Here is a 26,679-nt window from a genome sequence, read left to right as displayed (position 1 = left end):
GACTGGTGGTTAAAATGGGCAGCAACATCTCCTCATCATTGACCCTCAACACTGGAGCCCCATAGCGCTGTGTTCTCAGCCCACTCCTGTATTCCCTATACACACATGACTGTGTGGCAACACACAGCTACAATGCCATCATTTCATTTGTTGATGATACAATGGTGGTAGGTCTGATCACTGATAATGTTGAAACAGCCTACAGAGAGGAGGAGCACACTCTGAAATGCTGGTGTCAGGAGTACAACCTCTCTCTCAACGTTAGTGAGAGACCAAGGAACCTGTGGTGGACTTCAGGAGAAAAGACAGAGAACACAGCCCTGTGACAATCAATGGAGCACCGGTGGAGAGAGTCAGCAGCTTCAAGTTCTTCGGTGTCCACATCACTGAGGAACTCACATGGTACGTCCACACTGAGGCATCATACTGTCATACTGCTATCTTGCTTGTAACTACACCCAAGACTTTCACCCACTGTTGCACTTGTGTATATAGTTGAGTGACAGTAAAGGGATTTGATTTTGATGTTGATTACAACAAAAACTATTATATTGACTTATCCTTTGTTTGATAATAATGAAAAAGCTCAGTATGGCAGTTTCTTTGATAGTGAATGGGGCCAGCCCATAAATGCTAAAATACTCATTGTGTCAAAAATAAAGCCACAAGATGTAAAAATGAATATGTTAATGTGGTTTTAGAGTGACAAAGTCACTTACTAAGCTTATCTGTGTAAAGTTACATCCAATACCAGGATTACAGGATTTTGTCTGCATGGCAGCAAAGTTGTAATATTGGATATAACTTTATACAGACAAGGTTAGTAAGCAACTTTATCACACTGAAATCTTGTTAACATGTATAATTTTTACTCTTGTGGCTATACTTTTGAAGCAGTGTATATTTTAATATGTGTGGACTGGCCCGGATGGGAGTGAGGTTTAGGGGGTGAGTGTAACGGTGGCCAGCTGATAGATAGCTGTGCAATGCTTATAAACCTCACTCTCCTGACCTCAAGAGGTGCACTAGCGACTGATGCTAGAGGCTGTAGCCTTTAGCCTCCTTGTTAGTGAGCCCGCCTCCCATATGAGACTCGAACGCTGGTTCGAGTCTCATATGGAGCGGGTAGAACAGCCCTGCTTGCTTAACAGTCCCGTACACAACTTTTGTCAAAGATAAATTGTATCAGTAAAGTTTGCATCCGTCTGCATCCAGTTCGTCTGTACTCGACTGAGCTTAGGGGCGGCGGAACTGATCACAGTGCGACACCTTCTGAACAATGATTGAATGATTGGAGGACGCTGTGTGCAGACCAGACTAGAAGTGGCACAATAAGACTAAGAAAAACATTTAACTAAAACAATTACAATGGCCTTTTTCACACTCATGGTGAATTCTCTTCCATGTTTTTTGTACTACAACCTGAACAGTTATATTGAGCTTCACTCATTTTGAACCAGGGATATTCCTCCTTTAAAGAGTGATTGTTTGCTACATGGTGGTTGTGGACCTCTGGTAAATCACGGTAACTCCAGCACTAAACTTGACCTGAACTTTGACTTGGTGTCCTATGACACCAATTATTTTCTATCATCTCTCTTCCCCTTGTTCTAAAAGTGTTACTTCAGAAACCAATTTACTAGAGAGATTGTTCTCATGCCTTAAGCTTTGTTTTGTTGCTTTGTTTGTTGACTGTGATCCAGAAGGCTGCATAAATGAACTATTTTAGCTAAATATCAGTCATCTGAGGCTGCTGTATGTGTATGTGTGTGTGTTGGTGATAAAACTGGCACTCTAAATGAATATGCTCAGTTCGTGCACATCAGGTATCTGGTTTTCTTTGCCAAAGCATTTGTTTCTTGTTTATTTTTCTCTGTTGGCGTTAGTCTAAAAATTGAGAGAGTCACAGAATCATATTAAGATTGAGAGAGTCGTGTTCATAATAAGAAATAACAAACAGATGATCATTAAACTTTTAAACATAATTGGAAATGTGTTATCAGTAGTGGAGGTGAGATGGGAAACAGGGAGCTCAAGGGACGGATTCAATTTTTTTTATTTTAAAATTAAAATTAAAACACAAATACACACATTTAAACAACACAAATAAAGGAGGTATGCCTGTGTGATAGGGACTGGAGCGGTCACAAGGAGAATCACACCAGAGAGAAGGAATGAGTTCCAAAAAGATGTTTAATCCATTAGAGGTGCAAAATGTGCAAATAAAAAGTGTTTAAAAGCAATAATAAAAACATGGTTACATTAAAAAGCCCTGTTTTTGGTACTAGCAGAAGTACCTACTCCCCTCCCTTAACTATTTAGGCTGGAGTACATTTGAACTCAAGCCGTGCTGGCATAACCTTGTCCATGTGCTCAAATACTTGTCGTCGTCATCCATCTTTTTTCATCTCCCTAAGTGGCAGCTGGTTTAAATACACAATTTTCCCACCTTTGTTAATCAAACCATTATTTTAAATAAAAATTAACCCTCGCCTCCCCATTCCTAAATACAAAATCTTTGAATAATTATTTTTTTATTTATTTTTTCATTTAATTCAAATGAGAGTTTAATGGGTAAAGGATAGGCAAGGAGGAGGCGGGAACCGGCAGGGAACCTGATCCTCAGGCACTCCACTGCCCTATGATGGACGACAGCCACTCCTCCCCTGGCGGACGGCAGTGAGTCCCCTGACCCCTGGTGGACGGAACAGCTCCTCTGACTCCCAGCGGCTGGCAGTGACTCTTCCATCCCCTGGCAGATGGCAGTGGTGAGGACTTCACAACAGCGCATCCCTCCTCCTTCCTGGGTTTCGGGACCAATGTAACGGATAAAGGATGGGCAAGGAAGAGGCGGGAACCAGCAGAACAGCCAACATAGCATATGATACATAAATTAACTTAAACAAACATAAACACACACACAGCAGCCACATGTCTCTCTCTCTCTCAAACTGGTGTCCCTGGCTCCTCTTTATCTGTCTCCCGCTGATTGGGCTGATTCAGTGTTGGGCATCCATCATTATGGCCTGGCACACCCTCCTCCTCGTCACAGAGAGTTAAACATATTCAATAGAATGGATAAAACATTGTCACAATAAAACCCCAATACATATTGTAAAATGCGAATAAAACAGAAAACAAGTCATTTAGACACATTTAAGTCCTGTGATGGAGACTGACTCGCAGGCTCCCCTTCACAGCATGTCAAAACCAATTGTCATTGGATCAATATGAATACTCAGTGACAAAACCATCAAAAAATATTTTTATTTGGTCACCATTCCAATTAAACAGACAGTGCACCTAAGTTTTTAGTGGAATAAAACAAAAGAAAGAAGAGCAGGAAGGAATGCTGGAATGAGAGAAAGATTTGAGGTAAAGATGCAATAAGCCACAGAAAGAGAGAGAGAAGGGGGGTGGGTGGGGGGTTGAAGAATGGTGAAGATAACAGTGTGACATTTAATTATCACATAGATCTCTCCCTCTCCCTCTTTGTCTCACTGGGAGGGGGATTTCTGAGTCTGATATTTTGGTAAGAGTGCCCCTGTGCCTTGATCTTGATCCAAAATGCTGTATAAATTATCTTTTCCACCCACATCATTCAACTGCTTTCAGTCATCTCAAGCCTGAGTGTGTGAAGGTTCACCAGAAGTGTTACCTATAGAAATTTGCACTTCACTAATCGCCACAGAGGGAAACGGTTGAACATCCATGTCCTAAAAAAATGGGAAAAGTGAAAGCAAGTATGAAACTCACTGAGATGATTAATAACAAGGATGAAAAGACTGCATCAAAAATTAGAGTAGGCCTATAACTTGATGAGAAGAAAGAAGAGAGAGAAGTGGGAAGAAATACAGGAGAATTTTCCCAGCATCTCACCTTTATGTCCAGGAGAATTTTCCCAGCATCTCACCTCTTATTTTAATTTCCCCATATTAAAGTTTCTTTAAAAACTTTCTAACACTCCACCCTTTTCTACCATTCCGCCACCCCCTGCTTTTCACTCTTCACTCATTCATTCAGTTCATTCTTCCCTCCTTTCTCTTCAAAACCAATTGTTACTTTTGCTCTGGATTGTGTGTGCATGGAATTGCCTAATGTCATATTTGTGTCATGACCTATTGCCTAATTTTAGTGCCAGCCTGCCAGAATTGAAAGGCTTGATTGAGTGCTTTTCAATCAATTCTCAGAGGTAATGCACTGGGCGCTCTGTTGGAGACTGCTGTATTCACAGACTTTTGTATGCACAAAGACAAATATCCTCTGTAGAAAGGATAGAATGCTTCCAACTCATACACAATGCATCTTGGTGTATTACATTTGTTGACATTTTTTAAGCATTCATTTTAAGTCATTCATTTTAAGGTGCAAATATAACAGTAAGACAAAGGCAACAAAGGGATAGTTCATCCAAAAAGTATAATTCTTTCATTTATTCACCCTCATGCCATCCCAGATGTGTATGACTCTTTCATCTGCAGAACACAAATATTTCAGAATGTGAAAGTGAAAGTAAAGATTTATAGTAAAAAAAGGACTTAATCTGTTTCACACCCATGCCTGTCATATCGCTTCTGAAGACATGGATTTAACCACTGAAGTGTTATGGATTACCTTTATGCAGCCTTTATGCGATTTTTTTTGACCTTCAAAGGTCTGGTCACCATTCACTTGCATTGTATGGACCTACAGAGCAGAGATAGTCTTTTTTTTTAAATGATTTGTGTTCTGCAGAAATAAGATTCACATCTGTGATGTCTTGAGGGTGAGTAAAAAATGAGAAAAATGTTCATTTTTGGGAGGACTAACCCTTTAACTACAGCTATTAATCCCTTTGGCAATATTGTATTGTCGTACCAATAAATCCATTGTGAACTGAACGGTAAGGATGTTTGTTAAGGATTACTTCATTATTATTCTGTACTGTCTGATCTTCGGTTTTTCCTAACTTCAGCAGTTATCAGCTTGATGTTCAGTGCTAAACATCAGGATAATTAAATAAAATAAAAAACAGCAAAGAGGCAGCAGGGGCGGATTTACGAGTTCTGAGGCCCCAAGCAACTAACCAAGCTGGGTTACATAAAATGTATTTTAAATCATAATTTTACATTCTTCCAATCAAACATTGTAACCAAGTACATTCAAAATGTTTAATTAAATAATTAATTAATGCATGTTTTCCCGTTTTTCCACAATACAGTAATACAAAAGCAATATTTACATACATACATTTATACAAAACTATTTTTTGAATAGGGTGTGCAAAACCTACTTCACCCAATAACATTTTGTAATTTAGTTGTTATTTATTAATATTATAACCCAACAATTATTTATTGTTGTCCAGTTTGCCATTATAATATGATACAGTATTATTATTACTTTAAGGATTTGTTGTATACAATATATTCTGATACTGAGGCTGTATTTTATGTAAGCATTGTAGAAAACTTTCGTAATAAACAATAAATAAACAAAGCCCCTCAGTACACTCGAGAAGAGGGGGCAGCCTTTTATCAAGCACTGAAACTTTGCTTGTTGCAGAACAATTAGGAATAATATTAAACATTGTATTAGTCCCCTCTTTTCAACCTGAACTTGTTCAGAATGTTAAATCTTTGTGACACCTGTGCTAAAATATATAAATAAATAAATAATCAATCTAGACAGTTCAACGACAGATGCAGAACGCATATAAACTACTAAAAATATGCCAGTCCTCCGTGAGACACTGAAGAAACAGCGACATGGGGTGCAGCATGTATGGACATTCGTCCAGCGCGTGTTTACACAGGAAAACAATGGCAAAACAGAACAGACTCAATCAAGAACGCATTCGGTGTGAACTTCCCATAATTCATCCGTTCCCGCTTATCTGTGAGAGAGAGCGCGTGCGCGAAACAATTTCGGACGGCCTGTAGACCTATATTTTTTCATAGATTAAAACCCCGAACCCTTCTTAAAAAAAACTCAGCTGTCCCGACCCCAGCGGCTTCTAACGTAAGAACGGCTCCAAGAGCGCTGACAACCGCGTATTCGCGCGTGTACCCAGAACAACATGTCACCCCTCAAGCATATTTTGCGGAGCTTTCCTACCGGGTTGGGTCCCCCCCTTCCAATTTGTTGGAATTATTTTTAAAGAAAGGCCAGATTACACACTACAATAACTGTGAATGGAGAAGAAACAAGCGAAGATTTGAGTGGAGGTTGAAGATAAGGACTTCAGAATAAAAGAATAAATGTTTTGGATATAGTCCGTTCAAACTCCCTTTCAGTCAGCAGTAGGCATACTTAAAAATAAATGTTATTGAAGAAAAAATGTCAAATGGCCAGTTTCTCTGCCTCATGCCTTTAAATTGAACACTAGTGTCATCTCGTGGACAAAGTGTTGTAACACAATCGGTTATTACGAAGGCTAAATCTTACAGAGGTTTGCAAATCAGTTCTTCAGATCATTGACCGCACTGTGCAGCTTACCAGGAGCACACACTGGTCAAATATATTTGAAAGGAAAAGCCGGAATAGTCAGGGAATACTGTTTTTTGCTCAGTTCAATTCCATTAGTTGGCTATAAGGCTAGTACCAGAAATCCACGCTGATTCTTAATGTTAGATACAAAATTACTTGTACCTCAAATCGTTGATGGCTACTCCATTCAGGCTATTCCATTCATGCTTATCACAATTCCTAGCAAGCAATAAATACCTGCAGGGGTTGGGTGAGTTAAAAAAAAATAAAGAATATATATGTTTCTCACCCACACTTATCATATCACTTAGATTTACACTACTGGAGTAATATGGATTACTTTTATGCAGCATTTATGTGCTTTTTTTTTTTTTTAGCTTTTTTTAAAAAAGCCGTTTGAATTACAGGGACACTAGGGGTGTAATGTAAGACCATTTTTAAACCATTGCTCAATGAAAAAGTGTTATTGTACTTTTAACAGAAAACCATATAGTTACTGAGATATAGATATAGACTGTGCATAGCCATCATCTCCTCTAGGCTACACTGAACAAAAATATTTTACATGAACAAAAGTAATTTTTAAGAATCAGATCAAATAGAAATAGCGTGCAAACATTATTGTGTATTGTTATGACCTATTATTGTTTAATGTAATCATTACCGTTTATTTGTTCAGAGCCTTGAAAAGCCTTCCAGTTCCTGACAATTGTGTTTCATTTGGGCTATGCAAAAGTATTGCCACCATAAATTATCTAAACATGTTTTAAACTATTTTAATAATTATAAACAAACATAAGCACAATAATAAAATGCACTTTGGGGGTCTGTATAGCTTAGAGAACTAGCAATAATGGGCGTGAGTCTCACTAAATGTAATTCAAGACTAGTCAACATCAACATGAAATTGTGTGACACAGAAGGCCCGAGCTGCATTTAGCCACGCAGTCCGGCAGGTTATTGCTTGGCGGTGGACTAACTTGTCTCAGATGGTGACCGTTACGCTCACAGACACATATGTCACATATGGTTACGCTCTATATTATGTGGTAAAAACACAGAGGTTGCGATATCTGGCATGGCCACTAAACGTCCATAGTCCACTAGATGGCGCCAAATAACCTCATTTCAATTACTGTTATCCTTGTTATTTTTTATAGTTATAGGTCACCCAAAAATGATTGCACTCACCTTCATGTCATACCAGTTGTGTATGACTTTCTTTCTTATGCAGAACACAATTGTAGATTTTTAGAAGAATATCTCAGCTCTGTGGGTCTGCACAATGCAACTGAATGGTGAGCAAATCTTTAAAGTTCATAAAAGCACATAAAGGCAACATCCATAATTAAGTCATCCATAAAACACCAGTTTAATCCACGTCTGCTGAAGCGATCCAATCTGTTTTGAATGAGAACAGACCAAATTATAACTACTTTTCACTAAAAATGTTGACATCAACAGTCTCCTTGGTGATCATTATTTCAATGTTGATTACACTTCCTAGGCCCATATAGAGCTCTGCACATACGCCAAGCACTAGGAAGTGTAATCGTGCTTGAAATAATAATTGTGCCTATAAACTGCATTGACAAGATGTACAGTGAAAAAAGAGTCAACTTTTGTCTGTTCTCACCCAAAACCGATTGGATCGCTTTAGAAGACATGGATTTAACAACTGGAGTCTTGTGATTTACTTTTATGTTGCCTTTATGTGCTTTTTGGAGCTTCAAAGTTTTGGTATACATTCACTTGCATTGTAAGGACCATCAAAGTTGAGATATTCTTCTAAATATCCTTGTTTGAGTTCAACAGAAGATAGAACGTCATACACACCTGTCATGAGGGTGAGTAAATGATGAGAGAATTTAAAATTTTTTTTTGGTTAAAATGATAACTGTTGTGTTGAGAAGATATAATAAAGGGATTTGCGAGGTATTGCTTAATATCGTGATTCTTTCATAGTGAAGTGACGGGCCCCAGACTCCGCCCCCAATGGTGAACTCCCCCATGAGTATGGTCAAGTTGGCTCGCCCTGCAACATGGTCCGAAGCGTGCTTTCAGTGGAGAATAGTAAACAATCTACAATGGCATGCATCAATCCATGGGACAGTTTCTGTCTTCAGGAATAACCAGTTGTTTTAAGCTTCGGTGGGAGGTTTTTTTATTTTTATTTTCTAAAGGCTCTGCTGTTGCTTCATGCATTGCAACACATATGTATGGATGGCTGCTGGCACTTGATGGAACACAGAAGTCACAAGTTATTGCGAATCGTTTTGAGCTACCAGCACTTGAATAATTATGTGGCATCACTGCCATCTCTTTAAAACATTATTTCGGATTAATTTGAAGAACCTTCATTGGTCCAATTAAGGTAAACTTTCTATTTTTTCGCCTTATAATCGCATCATTATTTTGATGCGTTTACATATGATTTGAATGAGTTGAATAATTCGTATTTTACTTTAAAGAAACGCTACAGTTGAAAGCGTTTAACCACGCGGTTGAGTTGTTTTTCACTCATTTGTTTAAACTCAAATATTTAGGCTGTCATAACAGTCATCACGCCTCTCCCAATCTGGTACTGCTCGAAGGAGAGGCGTGTTCTGTGCTGTGCATGTCAAGCCATTTCACAAACAGCGTTTTTCCTCTCTAAACCTTGAATGTGTCATATATACATGTATCATTTCACGTTCAAGCGGCTGTTAGACATGGACGGCATCGGGTACACCTTGCAGAAGACTGCTGAGCTGGAGCGCATGGCCGAAGTCCTCGTTACCGGAGAACAGTTACGGTAGGAGTGGCTTTACGTCCCCATTTACTGTACACTGCAAGAGCGAGACGCGCCACAACAAAACTAGAACTTTCAGTATAATCAGCCATGCTGTTTACACTCTGCTAGGGGCTGTTCACACCGAACGCGTTAAAGCCATCCGCTGTTTTTTAATTGTTGTTCTATGTAAACACACGCTAGACGGACGTCTGATGGGCATCCACTCTACCACTTATTTTTCAGTAATCTTTGTTTAAACATTGGCCCTTAACACTTACTTAATTTACTAATTTTTAAACCATGACTTGCACTGCACACAAATAACTAATATTGGCATTATATTCATGATACTAGCTAGAGGGGAACAGGCTGCCACAGTGAGTCTGGTTTCTCCCAAAGTTATTTTTCTCCATTAACCAACATCTTATGGAGTTTTGTGTTTCTTGACACAGTTGCCTTTGGCTTGCTCACTGGGCTTCTAAATACAATTATTATTTAATAACTTATTTTTATACACTATTTACAATCATATTTAATCAAATTTCACAATTATGACTAAGATTTTATAGATATTAATAAAATTGTCTGTTAATGCCTGATTTTCTGTAAAGCTACTTTGAAACAATGTGTGTTGTGAAAAGTGCTATACAAATAAAAATGACTTGACATATTTTCTTTTTGATACCAAGTAGGCCTACTATCAAGACCAATATCGCCGATATCGATACTAATATCGATAATTCTATTGAATAGATTTATGGTAAAATTTCTGATGATAAAATGGGTATTTTTTTGCCATTTAACATCATATATAAAAGCCATCACTTTTTTATTCATAGGCCGTAATATATTATCAACAGATAATTGTCTATCATTTAACATATGATGTTAAATAAATGGTTAAATAAAAATATTAATAAAATAAATACATTTGAAATAAATCTGTGTTAAATGAGTACTGTCTATGAGTGCTTGGAGACAGTACAAAATAAAAGTCTTGTTAAAATTCTTGAAAGAAATGTTGGCGTAATAGTTTGGAATAATCTTATTATTATTTCTTTAAACAATTAGTTGTGAAAAATGTTTGTTTTAAAATTGTATTATTATTTTAAAAACTTTTGTACACCAAATCAAGTAAAAAATATGTAATAAAATAAATGAATAATGTTTTTAAATACTTTTTATTTAATCAAATCAGCACGGTCTGCAACTGCATGTATTACTGCACATCAAGTTGATTGGAAGGAAAAATAAACCCAGTTCCCTCTCGAGAGGTCTCTCCTATTGCGTAAGTAGCTTACGCTATGGGAAAACTCTGTTTCTCGAGAAATATTGAAGTCTTTATGTAAAACGCATTGCAGCTGCACAGCAGACAGCAATGAGCGAGGCAGCTCGGTCATTGGCTGTGCTGCGGCAACTTGCTCGAACCAATGACGGGGCGACTCTGAACACGCTACCAATGAGCGCGCTTTGCGCTCGCACGCTCAGAGCCCGCCAAGATGGGCGTGGCTAAGGCTATATATTAGGCGCCCCGTCATGAGAGTTCTTTAGATTTAATCTCCATCAGCAAAGACCTTCTCTTTGCTGGATCCTCCGGATTATTGGAGTCTTTTCGCCCGCCGTCGACAAGCCTACAGCAGGACTGCTACGAGGATGCCGGCGCCTTCAGCCGCCTTCAAAGCCTTCTGCTACACCATCCGGCGCGCATCACCTTGATATCCTTTTACTAAGCTACTTTGCAAGTGTTCGCCTCTGCGACGCTTTTTTGTCATTTAGTAAAAGAGCAAATTCGAGGCGTTGTTTCAAATGCCTTCGACCTGCGCCTCGTGCAGAGGCCCTCTTCCTGACGGGGACCGTCACATTTTCTGCGCTCGCTGCCTGGGACCTGACCACGCAGAAGCTGCTCTCACTCGAGGCGGATGCCCCGAATGTGACTCCCTGGGCCTCACCGAGCTGCGCGCTCGCTTTGCCGCCTTCGCCACGAACGAGCCTGCTACCACCGTGCTGCCATCCCCTCTGTTCGAGCCGCGCAAGAAAAAGCGCCGCTCACGGAGGCCGCCAGAGCACGCGGACTTCAGTGACGTCACGCCAGGCCAGTCCCCGCGTGCTTCACCACCACCCAAGGAATCCCTGCCGCCAGTTCAATTCACGCAGGCAGACCAGCACCCCTCCGAAGCGGTGGGTCTCGTCTCGTTCGGCGCTTCAGGGGACGACGGTGAAAAGGATGACAGCCTTTCCATTGACGCTGCATCCGACGACTGGCCGGGCTCGGCCTTCGACCCCGCGCCGTCGACATTAGCGGACACGAGCAGGGGCACCAGCATGGACTCAGAGATCGCACCTCGGGCTCGACTGGTCTTCTCCGGAAGAACCCACCTGCAGCCGGCTGGACGAGTGGTTCCTGCAAGGCATTACCCAGTCCCCTTACAGGCGGCTGGAAATGTCTGTACAGCAGTCAATGGGCCAGTCACAGAACTCGCTCACCTGCAATCAAACGCCGTTTTAACGGCAACACACAGAAATCACAAAAAGAGTCATTTTCTGCCTGTGTCACTAAGGGGTCACGTGTCCACACTAAAGTGCGCATTCCCACATATCAATACTGTCCAAACAGTGCCGAATACTTCCCCAGCTCAAGCTGGACGCCCCATAAATGTGGATCGTGTGCCTATTGTCATGTATGCACCACTACACACAAGCACTGTTCCCACAGTTATAAACACTTCCCCAGTAAAAGCGGGAAATACTATAAAGGTAGCGCGCGTGCCTGCTGTCATGCATGCACCCCTACACACAAACACTGTATGCATGCCCAAAAACCCCCCGCCGCGAGCGGGAGGCTTTATGAAAATGGCGCGCGTGCCTACTACTCCAGCAGACGAAAGCGATGCTAATTTACTCTGCCCAGTCAGGGCGCTCAGAGTATACTTGGAACGTTCTGCCTCGTTCAGACAGATGGAACAATTATTCGTATGCTTTGGCGGCCGCACTAAAGGTCTCGCAGTTTCAAAGCAAAGAATATCGCGCTGGATAATAGATGCTATAGCGCTGGCTTATGAAGCCAAGGGCCTTCAATGCCCCTTAGGCATCAGAGCTCACTCTACGAGGAGCATGGCCTCCTCGTGGGCGTGGTCGAGTGGGATACCCATTGAGGATATTTGTGCGGCGGCAGGCTGGGCCTCGCCTTCGACATTTATCAGGTTTTATAACCTACAGGTCCCCTCATTGCATTCCAACATTCTATCAGCCTGACTGTAGTATGGACTGGAGTACGTATATGCTGAGCATTATCTCTTCCCTTATAAGGTCCGTCTCTGACTGACTTAGAGGGTTTTTATGCATATCAGTAAATAGAAAAATCAGTACATAAGATATGTGCTTGTGTTTTTACAATGACGCCGCACCATGGGCCACCTTGGGGCAAAGGCGCTCTGTATTATCCCATTATATAGCTCGCCGTTGGTCGGCTCGTTGAAAAATCACTTTGCTTTAAGGCTCAGGCATCTGCCTCTGGCTTTATAGAGCTGAAGTCAGCACGCACGGCGTTTTGCATGGTGTTCCCATAGCGTAAGCTACTTACGCAATAGGAGAGACCTCTCGAGAGGGAACGACTCGGTTACTAACGTAACCTCGGTTCCCTGAGAGGAGGGAACGAGTATTGCGTAAGCTGCCGTGCTTGTGCTTGGTCAGTCGCTTCAGTCGATTGAACCTAAAGAACTCTCATGACGGGGCGCCTAATATATAGCCTTAGCCACGCCCATCTTGGCGGGCTCTGAGCACGCGAGCGCGAAGCGCGCTCATTGGTTGCGCGTTCAGAGTCGCCCCGTCATTGGTTCGAGCAAGTTGCCGCAGCACAGCCAATGACCGAACTGCCTCGCTCATTGCTGTCTGCTGTGCAGCTGCAATGCGTTTTACATAAAGACTTCAATATTTCTCGAGAAACGGAGTTTTCCCATAGCGTAAGCTACTTACGCAATACTCGTTCCCTCCTCTCAGGGAACCGAGGTTACGTTAGTAACCGAGTCGTTACTACACTATTTGCTTATATAGTTATTTTTTTACTTTGTCTTATAAAACACAATATTTTTCTTGGTAAAGAAATAATAAAATCACTAGTTTTCTAAAAACCTTTAGTGCCAGTATTTTTATTTGAGTTTCGATCCTCTCCATACAACATCATTATCAGAAGTATCGATACTTTAGGATTGATCCACCCCTAACGTCTCGTGCAGGAGACGCCCATGTCAAGGAAGATCAAGTGTGACCGTATTTAATATTATTTATTTTCTACCTTATTTAGGTTGTTTTATTGTGTCTTATACTGTTTTTTTTAATAATAAGCTTTCTATCTTTATATCACCAAACGAACTTAAATAAAGAAGAAATACAAGAGAGAGTATATTAACATGCCAACTACTAAAAAGTTACTTAAAGCACCAAACAATGAAAACCTTTTTTTTTTAGACATGGCATAATGGTATTCTTGGAAGTACCATCTGATTCCATCACTGTACCATAATAACTCTGCCATACCTTTTTTGTTAGGGACACCTGTTAGACATGACAATCAATGTCATATACACTGTCCTGAATGTGCATTAGTTTCAGATGTGCTTCATAAGAAAGATACAGGATCTGTATAAAGTCAGCATATGGTCTGATCTCAGCTTTTGGTGAGAGAAAGATTTGATATCCCAGTTGTGCTGGAACATCAGAACCACAGGGTCTGCTATTTTAGGTCAAAGTGAACCAGTTTTATCTGGTGATTGCAGGGTTCCAGCTGACTTACTGAAGGTTTGTATAATCAGTAATCAGGCATAGACAGAAGACCCTGTCAGGTTTGCTTTACCCAATCCGCTGTAGGTAGTCAAAAAAGAGTTTAGTCCTGTTTATAGACAGGTTAAAATGAGAATGCACCAGGCGTAGCTGACTTTTCGCTCAGGCTATTATATGGTAATGTCATGCCACATGCCTCACATAGCTCTATTGTTTGTGCCAGAAAGTGCCAAAGTGCACTTTAATGGAATGACTTACTGGCTACTGCCAGCACTCACAGTCAGTCATGTGAGTGTTTGTTACACTGCCATCTGATGTTTGAATGCATGTTGCTGATAACACAATTTGACAAATTGCATCCCCAAAATTAGTGTTAGGTCAAGATATGATAAAAAGTTCTACTAGCAGTTATGGAGAGGGAAACGTTTGCCAACACAATTTGGACACTTTTTGTTGTTTACTAATGTAGTTTCTGTGAATTTTGAACAAATTAAAGTCTGAGTTGCTGTGGCTAACACCTATAGAGGATTTTGTGAAGCAATATCTGTGCTATTAAGAGAAGCAATGAAAATAACTAATGTTCAGGCCTTGACATTAATTCCTTAATCTCACATTAAGGATTAGATGAAGGGCGCAGCAAGACTATTGCATAAGATCAAACAATGTATCTATAAAGAATGCAGTCAGACTAATTCAATTCAATCATGCCAAGTCTTTCACAATTCAATCATGTCAAGCCTTTCACAACACACATAATTTCAAAGCAGCTTTACAGAATATCAGGCATTAACAGAAGATAAAACTGTAATATCTATAATGTCTTAGAGTCATCATTGTGTAGTTTGATTAAAAACGATTATGAAGTATATATAAAAATAAGTAATTAAATTATAATTGTTTTTATAACCCCAGTGAGCAAACCGAAGGCGACTGTGGCAAAGAACACAAAACTCCATAAGATGTTGATTAATGGAGAAAAATAACCTTGGGAGAAACCAGACTCACTGTGGGGGCCAGTTCCCCTCTAGCTAACATCATGAATATAATGCCAGCATTACTTAATAATGTATAGTGCAAGTCAAGGTTTAAATGATAAAACTATGTAAGTGTTAATGGCCAATGTTTAAACAACAAGATTTTGTAAGAACTGGAAGATTAATGAATAATGTCTTTGAAGTCCAACCTGGATTAAGTGCAGGACTTCATATAGATGCATTGTCCTTGTTGGTCAATCAATTCAATGATGTCACTACAGTATTCCAAGACATTAAATTCCAAAATTAAATTGGTACTTGAAATTTGGCTCTTGAAATTTATTGAAACTCTCATAGGCTATTGTAAAGAAATGACACCTTGGGGTTATACGTGACCTGGAATATAAATCTGCTTGTTAGGTACAGGTTGCTGTTTTGTTTTAGGTCAGTTGAATTAGAGGGCACAAACAAATAAGACTGCTGGCCACTATATATATATATATATATATATATATATATATATATATATATATATATGATTTCAGAAACCCCTGTTTTAGAACAAATATTTAAGGAAATCAGGGAGTGGTGGATCTATAAAGGGATAGTTCACCCAAAAATGTTCTCATCGTCTACTTATACTCAAGCCACCTCATAAATGTTTGACTTTCTTTCTTCTGCTGAACACAAACAAAGATTTTTAGAAGAACATTATTCTTCTGTTGTTTTGGGCTTTTTGCATTCGTCATGCATATTGTGACCTACTGGACAGGGAGGGGAATTTATAGTAAATAAGGACCTCAATATTGATCTGTTTCTCATCCACACTTATCATATCACTTCTGAAAACATGGATTTAACCACTGGAGTCTTATGGATTACTTATATGTGGACTTTATATCCTTTTTGAGGCTTCAAAGTTCTGGCCACCATTCACTTGCATTGTTTGGACCTACAGAGCTGAAATATTCTTTTAAAAATCTTCATCTTTGTTCTACAGAAGAAAACAGTCAAACACGTCTGTGTAAATGATAAGAGAATTAACATTTTTGGGTGAACTATTCCTTTAAGAACCCACAAAAACCCAGGCAAGTTTTAGCTCTCTAAATATTGGTATGGAAGTCAGTTTTAAAAAGAACGGTGTGATGTTACAGGTTTGTTGTTGAAGTTTGACTGTCAATTAATTTTGTTTGCTCAATGCAGAATTAACTCCAAAACAGGTGAGAAGGTGGCTCATAGTCTGATGTTCTGTTTTTTTCCAGCCTGCGGCTCCATGAAAGTAAGGTGATTAAAGACAGGAGGCATCATCTCCGCACCTACCCAAATTGCTTTGTAGCAAAGGAGATTATTGATTGGCTTATTGAGCACAAAGAAACATCTGACAGGGACACTGCCATCAAGATCATGCAGAAACTCCTTGACCAGAGCATCATTCACCATGGTGGGTTTGTCTTTTGTGTGCTACAATATTAATAGGTAAAGTTCATCCAGAAATACAATTCTGTAATCGTTTACTCATTTGGAAAAACATGAGGGTGAGTAAATGATATCAGCATTTTTAAATTTGGGTTAGAGTATGTCGCTACTCTTTAGCCCTAGCTTGGTACACTTGTTGCTTTGTAGCTTTGTATGTCATGCAATGTATTGTTCACTTTTCAGCTGCACTTAACTACAAAGTACCTTTTTGAATTTGTTTGTCCTCACAGTTTGTGATGAGCACAAGGAGTTCAAAGATATGAAGCTGTTCTATCGTTTTAGGAAGGATGATGGAACATTTCCTCTGGACAGTGAAGCCAAAGTTTTTATGAGAGGTCAACGAATATATGAGAAGTAAGCATTTTATGCTTCATTGAAATTTTTCTTATTCATTATTGAAGTAGAAGTAGATACTGTTGATGAATAAAAGAGTTAGTTTTGTGGAAGAGTTTTGCCTCTACACTGATATTTGCCTCAAAAACAGGATGTTCTTGTGTTGGTTTTTATGTGTGACACAAGTCTGTACATATTGATTCTTAACATTTGGAAGCTGTCTGGTAAATGGGCTGTATCTATAGAAACACAGCAGACCGAATGTGCTGTGTTCCAGCTGGATCCATTTAAAAGAAGCTGCTTTACCTGCAAGTTGTTGCCTGTTCATGTAGATCCACACAAACCACACTCAGTCTTTAGAGAGTTTTGGAAATTAAAATATGGTTACTTTTAGTGGATTTTAAGAATGTATTAAATGTTTCTGCACTGGTTTCAATTTGACGAGAGGCAGATGTTTTGATAGCAGAATGAGCTTTATACATTTTTATGTATAAAGTGTCAGAAGTTTTTCTTCAGAAGGCATTTTTTACCTTTATGAGGGCATATATATTTCTACCCATTTAAAACAAATTGTGTCTCTGTTTATGCTGCTCAAATATAATCGATACATTAATTCAAATTCAATAGAAAGATTGAGAATTTATTACGTATTACCCTAAGAATTAAATCAACATCAATTACAATTTTATCCCATTATATGCATTTTATTTTATTTATTTATTTAATCCGAGACGATACACATTAATAATACAAAAGAAATCTAAAATGAGCCAGATTTAGCCAAATTGGCTAAATTTCATCTGTAGTCCCTAGGCAGGTTGAGGTTATAATAACCAAATAAAAAACAAACAAACAAAATTTTTAATTACACAAATACAAAACTATCATACCAGAATCTCTACAAATGCTCACAATTTTTATTAGACAGCAACCACATTTTCAACTTTCTAGAGAAAACACAACAAGACTATTCCATTCATGGTTCCTCTAAAAAACAAATGATAACTGAACAAAGTACTTCTTCTCAATAGTATATTACAATCACCCTTATACCCGTTCTTGTGTACCGTCCTGTTATTTGATATATATATTTATATATATAAACATTAAAAACTCTTGGAGCGAAACCATTTAAAATCTTAAAAACAAGTACCAAGTCAGCAAATTTAATCAAATGTTCCCAGCTCAAAAAAGAATGCTTAGTTAAAACATTACAGTAATGAAAAACTATTTGGCTTTTTATGTAAAACCTTAAGAGCTTGCTTATAAACAGTCACAATTGGTTTTAAAATAGTATAACTTTGGCTATAATGGAATATTAAGAACTACTGTATATGAGATGTTAAAAATAAAAAACAGAAGAATTCATGACGAGGGCATTTCTTGCCCCCACACGTTGAATTTTGGGGGCATTTTTAAGTGACATTTTTGCTCCAAGCCCAATTAAATTTCAGGCTGTTTCAAACATGTCTCACACTGTTACTAACAACCCAACATTTAAAGTAATAGTTTCATTGAAGCTAAGCTTTCTACAGTTCTTAGATTCTTTTGGATGGACAAATGTAATAAAGTGACATGTGTTGGGGACCTTAGTCCTAGAGAACCTTGCTCAACTCCTGCAGAGTAGGACAGATTTATATAACAGTGATTTTCATTAGAGCCTGGTCAAGGAGGTCCTACCATCATTTAAAGCACTAATACATTCATATTCTTATTTAGCCATAACATTTGACTGCTGATACAACCACTCTTTTAAATATCTTTTTGCAAAATTCTATAATTTTGTCTTTAACTAAAATGGCCTTAGCTTATTGAAATATTTTCTGCTAGCGTAGTAAACTGTGGAAATAAGGCCATAGTTTACCCATCTTGATATTGCTCACAAGGCCAGAGCAGTTGTGTTCTGTCTGCTGTCTTGTGTTTGCTCTGCGATTAAGAACAGCGTGAGACTGAGGTAGCAGCATGCTGTCTCTCTGACCTGCTGTGCTTTAGACGTTCCTCTATTGGCCGCTGTGCTCTTGCATAACAGGAAAACGAAATCCAGTGGGAGACATCTGTCACGCAAACCACCAGTGTGCTTTTATGTAGTCACTATGGACACATCTGTGTTTGTGGCCAGTATTTGCAGACTTTGCTATATAGGAGACTGGTTAGGCTGAGAGCTCTATCCTGCTGATGGAGCATAAATCTATCAAATATTTATTTTTAAGTGGAGTATCCAGTCTGACTACGGCTTAAAAATTACATAGGAAAATGGACAAGAAGATTTTGTGACCTATCACTAAGCAATAGTGATTAGCCATTATGAACCATATGTTGGGATTGTTTACCTCCCTGTTCACATCCTTCCTTGTTTCTAAGGGTAGCAGAGATTTTTAAAAGGGTTGTATGCCAGTGTTCTCAGCATATTTGCACTTTTGACTTGGGTTACAATAACCATGAGTGTAAAAAAGGACAAACAGATCTTTTCTATAGGAGGATAGCTTTGAGGGCTTCCTGCTTTGATGCTATTCAGATTGTTCCCTTTTGTCGTAAAGGTGAACTTTGAGATATCTAAAACAACTAATTAGCATTTTGGTTCACTTTGGTTACTCAAAGATTTACACATCGTGTTCAGTAGGCTTGGTATCGAGACCTTTCTCACACATCAATAATTAGAACATTTCTCTGATGATTATCACTTTATACGGTATATGCATTTTTTTTTCAGACATAAATAGTGCGACACGTTGCACTATATTCTTTGTGTCTTCAAACATATTTCTCAACAAAATGTTGGTAAAATGTGTGCAGCAGGGTCACATCACGTGGACGGCATGATGCATTCCAAAATTAGAAACAATAATTTGAAACAAAATATTAGAAACTCTGCATCTGTCTTCGGTGCCCAGCTACGACTCCGGAGGCTTCAGCGTTACAGAGTGCTACTTGCAAAGTTTTCCATTAATTCAACCCAAGTCATTATCAAAGTACATAGATTATTTACTCTAGCCATTGCCGGATAATATATTGTTCATATGTATTATTCATATAGCCTTCGCAATGTATTTTCTGTAACAAGTTTTTTGTGGTTTGACTGCTTGAATGAATCCTGTTCAAGGATACATACAGAGAAATTGAAAAAAAAAAAATTCAAAACCGACATTTCTAATCGTTCAGTTTGCGCTGAACGATTAGAACCTACTAATGCCACCTGCACCAAATCCCAATTTTAATAATAGCGGGGGCATCTCCCCAACCACCACCACCAGTATGCAGCATCCACCTGAATGATTCGACGGCAGCCACTGTGTGCCTGTATGCTCACCAAACACCAGGAGGAGAGTAGATTGATGTAGCCAATTCATGGATGGGGATTATTAGGAGGCCATGATTGAAAAGGGCCAATGAGTGAATTTGGCCAGGACACCAGGGTTATACCCCTACTCTTTATTAGAAGTGTTCTGGGATTTTTAATGATCACAGAGAGTCAGGACCACGGTTTAATGTCTCATCCAAAGGATGTCAGTGTCCCCGCCACTATACTGGGGCATGTGGACCCACACAGACCACAGGGTGAGCACCCCCTGCTGGCCTCATTAACATTAACACAAGGTCATTCAGCCAGGTACTTGCCAGGCTCAACCCTGCTTAGCTTCACTGGGCAACCAGGCGAGAGCTGCAGGGTGATATGGCTACCGTTACACATGTGGATTTGCTTGTGTAACTGTAGCCAGCTGGTCTGTGATAGCTGTGCAGTGTGTAAACCTCACTCTCCTGGCCTGAAGAGATGCATTAGCGACCGAGGCTACAGCTATGGCTTTATAGCCTCCTTGTTAGCATGTCCGACTCCCATACCAGGGATCGGCAGTTCAAATCCTGCTTGGAGCGCGTCGAGTAGGACTGGTGACACTGGTGCCATGACCCGAATGGGAGTGAGGTTTAGGTGGGTGAGTGTAACGGTAGCCATAACTGTGTAGTGTGTAAACCTCACTCTCCTGGCCTTAAAGGAATGTTCCGGGTTCAATACAAGTTAAGCTCAATCAATAGCATTTCTGGCATTATGTTTATTACCACAAAAGTTTATTTTGAATCGTTGTCCTTTGCTTAAACAAAAAAGTAAAGATTGGCGAGGCACTTACAATGGAAGTGAATGGGAGCCAATTTTTGAACGTTACAATTCCAAACCATTTTGGGTGGTGGTTCACAGGTGTTGAGTCACAAATATAATTGTCCTCTTTGGTCCTTTAAAATAGTAAAGGCTCTGAATGCAATCATTTTCTGAATAAAGGCTTTAAATGTGATAAAGGCCCAAAATGTTATAATTTTTGATTTTAAAAGACTTCACACAGAAGGACACAGTACAAGACTACCACTGTCCACAATGTGGACTGTCTACAAGATGACTAAAACAGGCAAATTGCTAGCTTTTTGCCTGTTTTAGTCATCTTTTCTTTCTTTTTTGTGCTGTATCAAAGAAAAGATGAAAATAATTTGAATTTCTATTCATCACTGATGTATCTATAAAATGACATGACTGTGTAAGCTGGCTAGAAAAAGAAAATACACAAAATTATTTACTGTCATCAAGTTGTTCCTCGTTGTATTTTTTCCCCAGTAGAATCTTAATACAATCTTTTCTTCGAGAACCCGAAAGCTTCTTTTTTCTATACAAAACCAGTTCATATTGACCACTACTGTGAAGGTCAAAAGAAAAAAATTATACTATAAAAGAAGTCCATACAACACATGTGTTTTACAGGACATCACAACTCTATTGCATGTCTGCAAAATGTAGTAACTCATATAAAACATTTAATTCATGCTTCAAAACCTAGTTAGTGTGTCAGTAAATTGGCCAATGCCACCAAAATGAAAAGTTTTTTTGTTATCGTGATCAAAATGTTTAGATGTTTTTCACCATGGCAGTCAAGCCTGGAAATGTTTGTTATATACACATTTAATTTTTGTTCTACTATTTTGTTGATACTGACTGCTTACTGTACTGTACAAGAATGTCAGTTTTGTCTAGCTGAATGCTGTTGTGTATCACACTGACCTTTTTAGATACCGATTTCAATAGTAGGTAAAATATTACTGGGAAAAAACTATACTGTACAATACCGTAGTATGCAGAAAAAAGATATGCACATTTCTTATATGTAAAGTCATAAATAGTTAACAGAAAATTGGCACAAAATTACAAAAAAACAATGAAAAAAACCTGTGGTAGTTCTGTAAAAAACAATAAATTGTACCTCCTCACATTACGTACCACTACAAGTTTCAAACTTCTTGTTGGTCTGGCCAGAGAGTTAGCAGACTTCACAAACATTCCATGTCATAGATATTTATGGAATTTATGTCTGACAGATTTTGATAATTGAATAGATCATTTTGCATATGATGGCTCATATGATGAAAGAATGTTTAGAAGATGTGAAAAGTATGACAATTTCACTGAGAATCAATTTATCAGTTTTGATCAGAAAGACATTTAGTAATTATGCAAATTGTAGACAAGTGTACTTACTCTTTTGAACACATGTGCCAAAACACATATAATTTGCTTAAATGAATAAGAAATTCAAATCTGGTGTGACCAAGAAACTAATTGTTCAGAGATTTGAAGTCTAAAAATAATTTACGTTTGAGAATTGAGCTAAAGTGATAGAGAACAAAAGTAATAGTGCTTTATAGTATTTGTCCTTTATGACGCTTGACAGCTCCTGCTCACTATAAACTGTTCTTCTATGGAATAGAGCTGCTTAAAATATCTTATTTTTATGCATACATATGGGTTTTCGAAAAACACAAGTGTGAATAAATGAGTGAGTAAAAGAACATTTTCCATTTTTAGGTGAACTACTTTAACATGTGGCTCAAGCTCAAAATAAAGCTTGAGCCACAAAGACTCTTAAGAGATGCTGTTCAAAATTCAGAATTCATTAAAGAAATAAGACAGAAATTATTTAGAAAATCTTAAATCGATTTTAAATTATTACCTAATAACATTTGTATTTAAAATATGTGACACTGTTCTTGCCACAACCTAAAAACTCAATTAAAGTCACAGGTCTTACCGTGTTCTGAGGGTGAAAACACTCTACTTCCTTTTAAAAATAATGTTCTAAGACAATATCAAGTGAATTTTCTAGGTACTTCAGAAACTTACCAGATAACCACATTCATTCAATTCCTTTACAATATACACACATTTGCTCTTTGTCTTAAGCATTTTATGCTGAAAACGGCTCTGTTAATGTTTTCACATTCAAAATAATGAATGACATATGAATCACGTTCTGTACATGACATATTTTTTATTAAAATTGGCCAATTTTGCCAAATGGTGAATCGTTTGCACCATTGGAAATAACTGTCGGTCTGTACAACATTTCAATCATAAAATAGTGGGCAAATATTGCATGTTTTCATTAATGTTACATGACACAAACACTCTTAACCTTAACCACATGCTGATGCGTGGTGCTGGAATAATCCGCGAGGTTCCCGCTCAGCTTCTTATTTACATTTACATTTATGCATTTGGCAGATGCTTTTATCCAAAGTGACTTACAAAAGAGGAAAACATAAGCGAATCATCTTAAGGAGACAGTGGTAGGAAAAGTGCCATTACTACAAAGTTTCACTATCATCAGAATAGTATACAAAACAATTGCTAAGTGCAACAACAATTGTAAATATTTTATTTTTTTTGTGACCGGTTAAGTGCTTTTGGAAAAGATGTGTTTTTAGCCATTTTTTGAAGATAGAGAGTGAGTCAGCTTCACGGATTGAGTTGGGAAGGTCATTCCACCAACGTGGTATGATGAAACTGAAAGTCTGGGAAAGTGTTTTGGTGCCTTTTTGTTTTGGTACGACAAGGCGACGTTCCTTAGCCAACCGCAGGCTTCTGGTGGGAACGTAGCTCTGCATAAATGTTTTTAGGTATGCTGGAGCAGACCCAGTGACTGTTCTGTATACCAGCATCAGGGCCTTGAATTTAGTACGTGCATGAACCGGCAGCCAGTGGAGAGAGACAAAGAGTGGTGTAACATGTGCTCTCTTAGGTTCATTAAAGACCAGACGTGCTGCTGCATTGTGGATAATTTGGAGAAGTCTTAATTGAACATGCAGGAAGGCCTGCAATGAGAGCTTTACAGTAGTCCAGTCTAGTTCTTATATTTGAGTCCTGCCTTATATGCTCTATTGTGGTTATGGCCCTGCTCTCAGGTAGAGTAAAACTTGTGAGCAAATCATTCTTTTGAGTCTGCTCTTTTCAATGAATCACTCAAAATGGTTCACAAATCGGTCTGGATGATTCACTGGCAAATCAGCCTGAATCAAAATTATTTTAGAAAAATTTATTCCAGAAATCACTAAGGGCCCAAACATATTTGTTCGGCAACACTCTCCTCAAATTGCTGCTCCACCATGACAGTTGTTGACTGAACAAAGAAAATCTGCTGTAGCAGACGTATACATACATTAGGTTATGAATTTCGCTCTGACACATTTCACAACAGAGCAACTCGTGAAATTGAACTTGCGTAGCAAGATGCGTCTTAGTTCACGTACTTGCGTAGAGTAAGTATGTTTGGGCCTTTACATCTGAAAAGGTCAAGAAAAAGTCATGGAAATGAATTGGTCAAAAAGCATATGGGAACCGTGTACATTATATGTGAGATGAGTTACACAAGTTAATAAACATACTCTCTCACTCCTCAGGTTGATGAACACTGAAAATACCCTGCTGCAAAGCCGTGAAGAGGAGGGAGTGACCTATGAGCGGACACTGGTGGCCTCAGAGTTTATAGACTGGCTGTTGCTGGAGGGTGAAATGGCCATCAGGGAGGAGGCTGAGCAGTTGGGACGCAGACTGCTGGAGCATTGCATTATACAGCATGGTGAGCATATGGGCAATATCCAGTCCTAAAGCTGCAGTTGCACAACTTACTATACAAGTGATGTTTATAAGTGTTTAATGTATAATGTGCTTTGTGATGCTCATTTTAGCGATTTAGTTTACAGATAGACAGACAGACAGACAGCAGATAGATAGACAGACAGACAGACAGACAAACTAGAACATTTGCAATTGAATTGCATCATCATACATACAAATAAAATGTACAGGATTAAGTCATACATTATATATAATATAAGAAGAAGGATTGTTGGGTCATGCCTCTGTGTTACTGGAGTGAATGTTTAAAGGATGGCCGTGCCAGAACTGTAACCCAAGAAATGAAGAGACTCTTTGATGGTCAGCAACAGATGGACATACCTCTGACCTGGCAACAGTAAAACTGGGCCTCTTACTGTCCAGTGTGACACACTACTACACATACACAAAAGGATTCACATGCATCATAGACATATGCTCAAATACAGGACAGAACACTCCTATACACAGTGACAACCATAGAAAGTCTTAAAACCTTTATTCACACACAAACAGTCACATGCATACAAGCACAATAAGGGTCTGTGAAAAGATATAGTGTGTTTGTTTGACAGCAACTTTCCTGTCTGATTTCTGCTTACTGTGAGTAATCTGCTGCAGGCATCTTAGGCTCTGACCTTGCTTATTGGCTCAGTCAGCTGATTAATATAATAGTGCTGTCTGGTGTATATTCTCTATTTCACTAAACTCAGTGCATTTGCATTAAATATTAATGCGCATTGTAGCAAATAATTTTAATTGTGGCTTGATCTCTGGTGTCATCTCTTAAAATAAACAATACTTTCAGTAATTTAACAATACTTTACAAGTATATTCAATACATAATAATAACAATAATATATCCTTTAATTATAACAGTAATTTCACAAATGAATTTATCAAGAAGTCATAGTTTACTTATTTATAGCCTTACTTTGTACAACATACACACAGAACAAGCCCTGTCATACATTATTACATTTCATATAGTTTCACAGTACTTTCATAGTAGAACTTAATAACTTCTTTTATCTCACCACCACCAACATGATGCTCATTTTTACCCTTAAATGAATACGTTCTTGCTTATATGGTTCGTTCACCCAAAACTGAAAATTCTCTCATGATTTACTTACCTTTAAGCCATTCAAAATGTATATGACTTTCCTTCTTCAGCAGAACAGAATGAAGATTTTTACAAGCAGATTTCAGCTGTTTGTCCATACAATGTATGTAATGGGTGCCATCATGCTGCTGGCTGTTTGATGGTCCAAAAGGCATATTTAGGCAACATAAAAGTAATCCACATGACTCAAGTCAATCAATTCATGTCCTTATGAAGCTTCCGCTCAGTGCTTCCGCTCAGTGCTGTATTGCTGTTTGAAGTGACCTAACTCTCACGTGGCGTTCGTTCTTCTGTCGTGTACAAAGTGGACGCTTCCAACTTCTCGTGTGAATGCGCCATTGCGCTTGCATTACTAATGCGTCAACTGCTGTCAGGAAGCAATTTATTTTAAGTTAATAAAGTTTTAATTATCAATATATTTTTTACACAAACCTATGGATTTGCTTCAGAAGACATTAATTGATTGACTTGAGTCATGTGCATTACTTATATGCTGCCTAAATATGCCTTTTGGAACGTCAAATAGCCAGCAGCCTGATGGCACCCATCACATGCATTGTATGGACAAACTGAGCTGAAATCTGCTTATAAAAATCCTCACTTCTGCTGAAGAATGAAATTCATACACATCTTAGATGGCTTAAAGGTAAGTAAATCATGAGAGGATTTTCATTTTTGGGTGAGCCTACCTTGTAACTGAACTCTGAAATATGTATCATATCCAAAGGCTTGTAAAACTGTAAATATTACATAGAAATGCACAAAACCACACCATAACCAAACAAATCTCTGTGCCCTGACATGAATTTAGCTGACATCCTGTATT

General features: G+C 38.6%; 1 protein-coding gene across 4 annotated transcripts in view; it reads left to right on the top strand.

Annotated features, from left to right (window-relative positions):
* Nucleotides 1-8,473: 8,473 nt before the first annotated feature.
* LOC127657905 (DEP domain-containing mTOR-interacting protein-like) overlaps nucleotides 8,474-26,679 on the top strand; it is a 39,138-nt gene continuing 20,932 nt past the window's right edge. The window contains exons 1-5 of one of the 4 annotated variants that reach the window (XM_052146884.1): nucleotides 8,474-8,842; nucleotides 9,168-9,262; nucleotides 16,254-16,432; nucleotides 16,698-16,821; nucleotides 24,511-24,689. In XM_052146884.1, coding sequence (XP_052002844.1) covers nucleotides 9,180-9,262; nucleotides 16,254-16,432; nucleotides 16,698-16,821; nucleotides 24,511-24,689 — 565 coding nt within the window. In that variant the 5' untranslated portion in view covers nucleotides 8,474-8,842; nucleotides 9,168-9,179. The other 3 variants (XM_052146885.1, XR_007972334.1, XM_052146882.1) reach the window with 3 other exon arrangements.

Source organism: Xyrauchen texanus, chromosome 17, assembly GCF_025860055.1.
Source record: "Xyrauchen texanus isolate HMW12.3.18 chromosome 17, RBS_HiC_50CHRs, whole genome shotgun sequence".
Lineage (NCBI taxonomy): Eukaryota > Metazoa > Chordata > Actinopteri > Cypriniformes > Catostomidae > Xyrauchen > Xyrauchen texanus.
The sequence above is the reverse complement of the archived record's forward strand: the minus strand, read 5'-3'. Positions and strand labels throughout refer to the sequence as shown.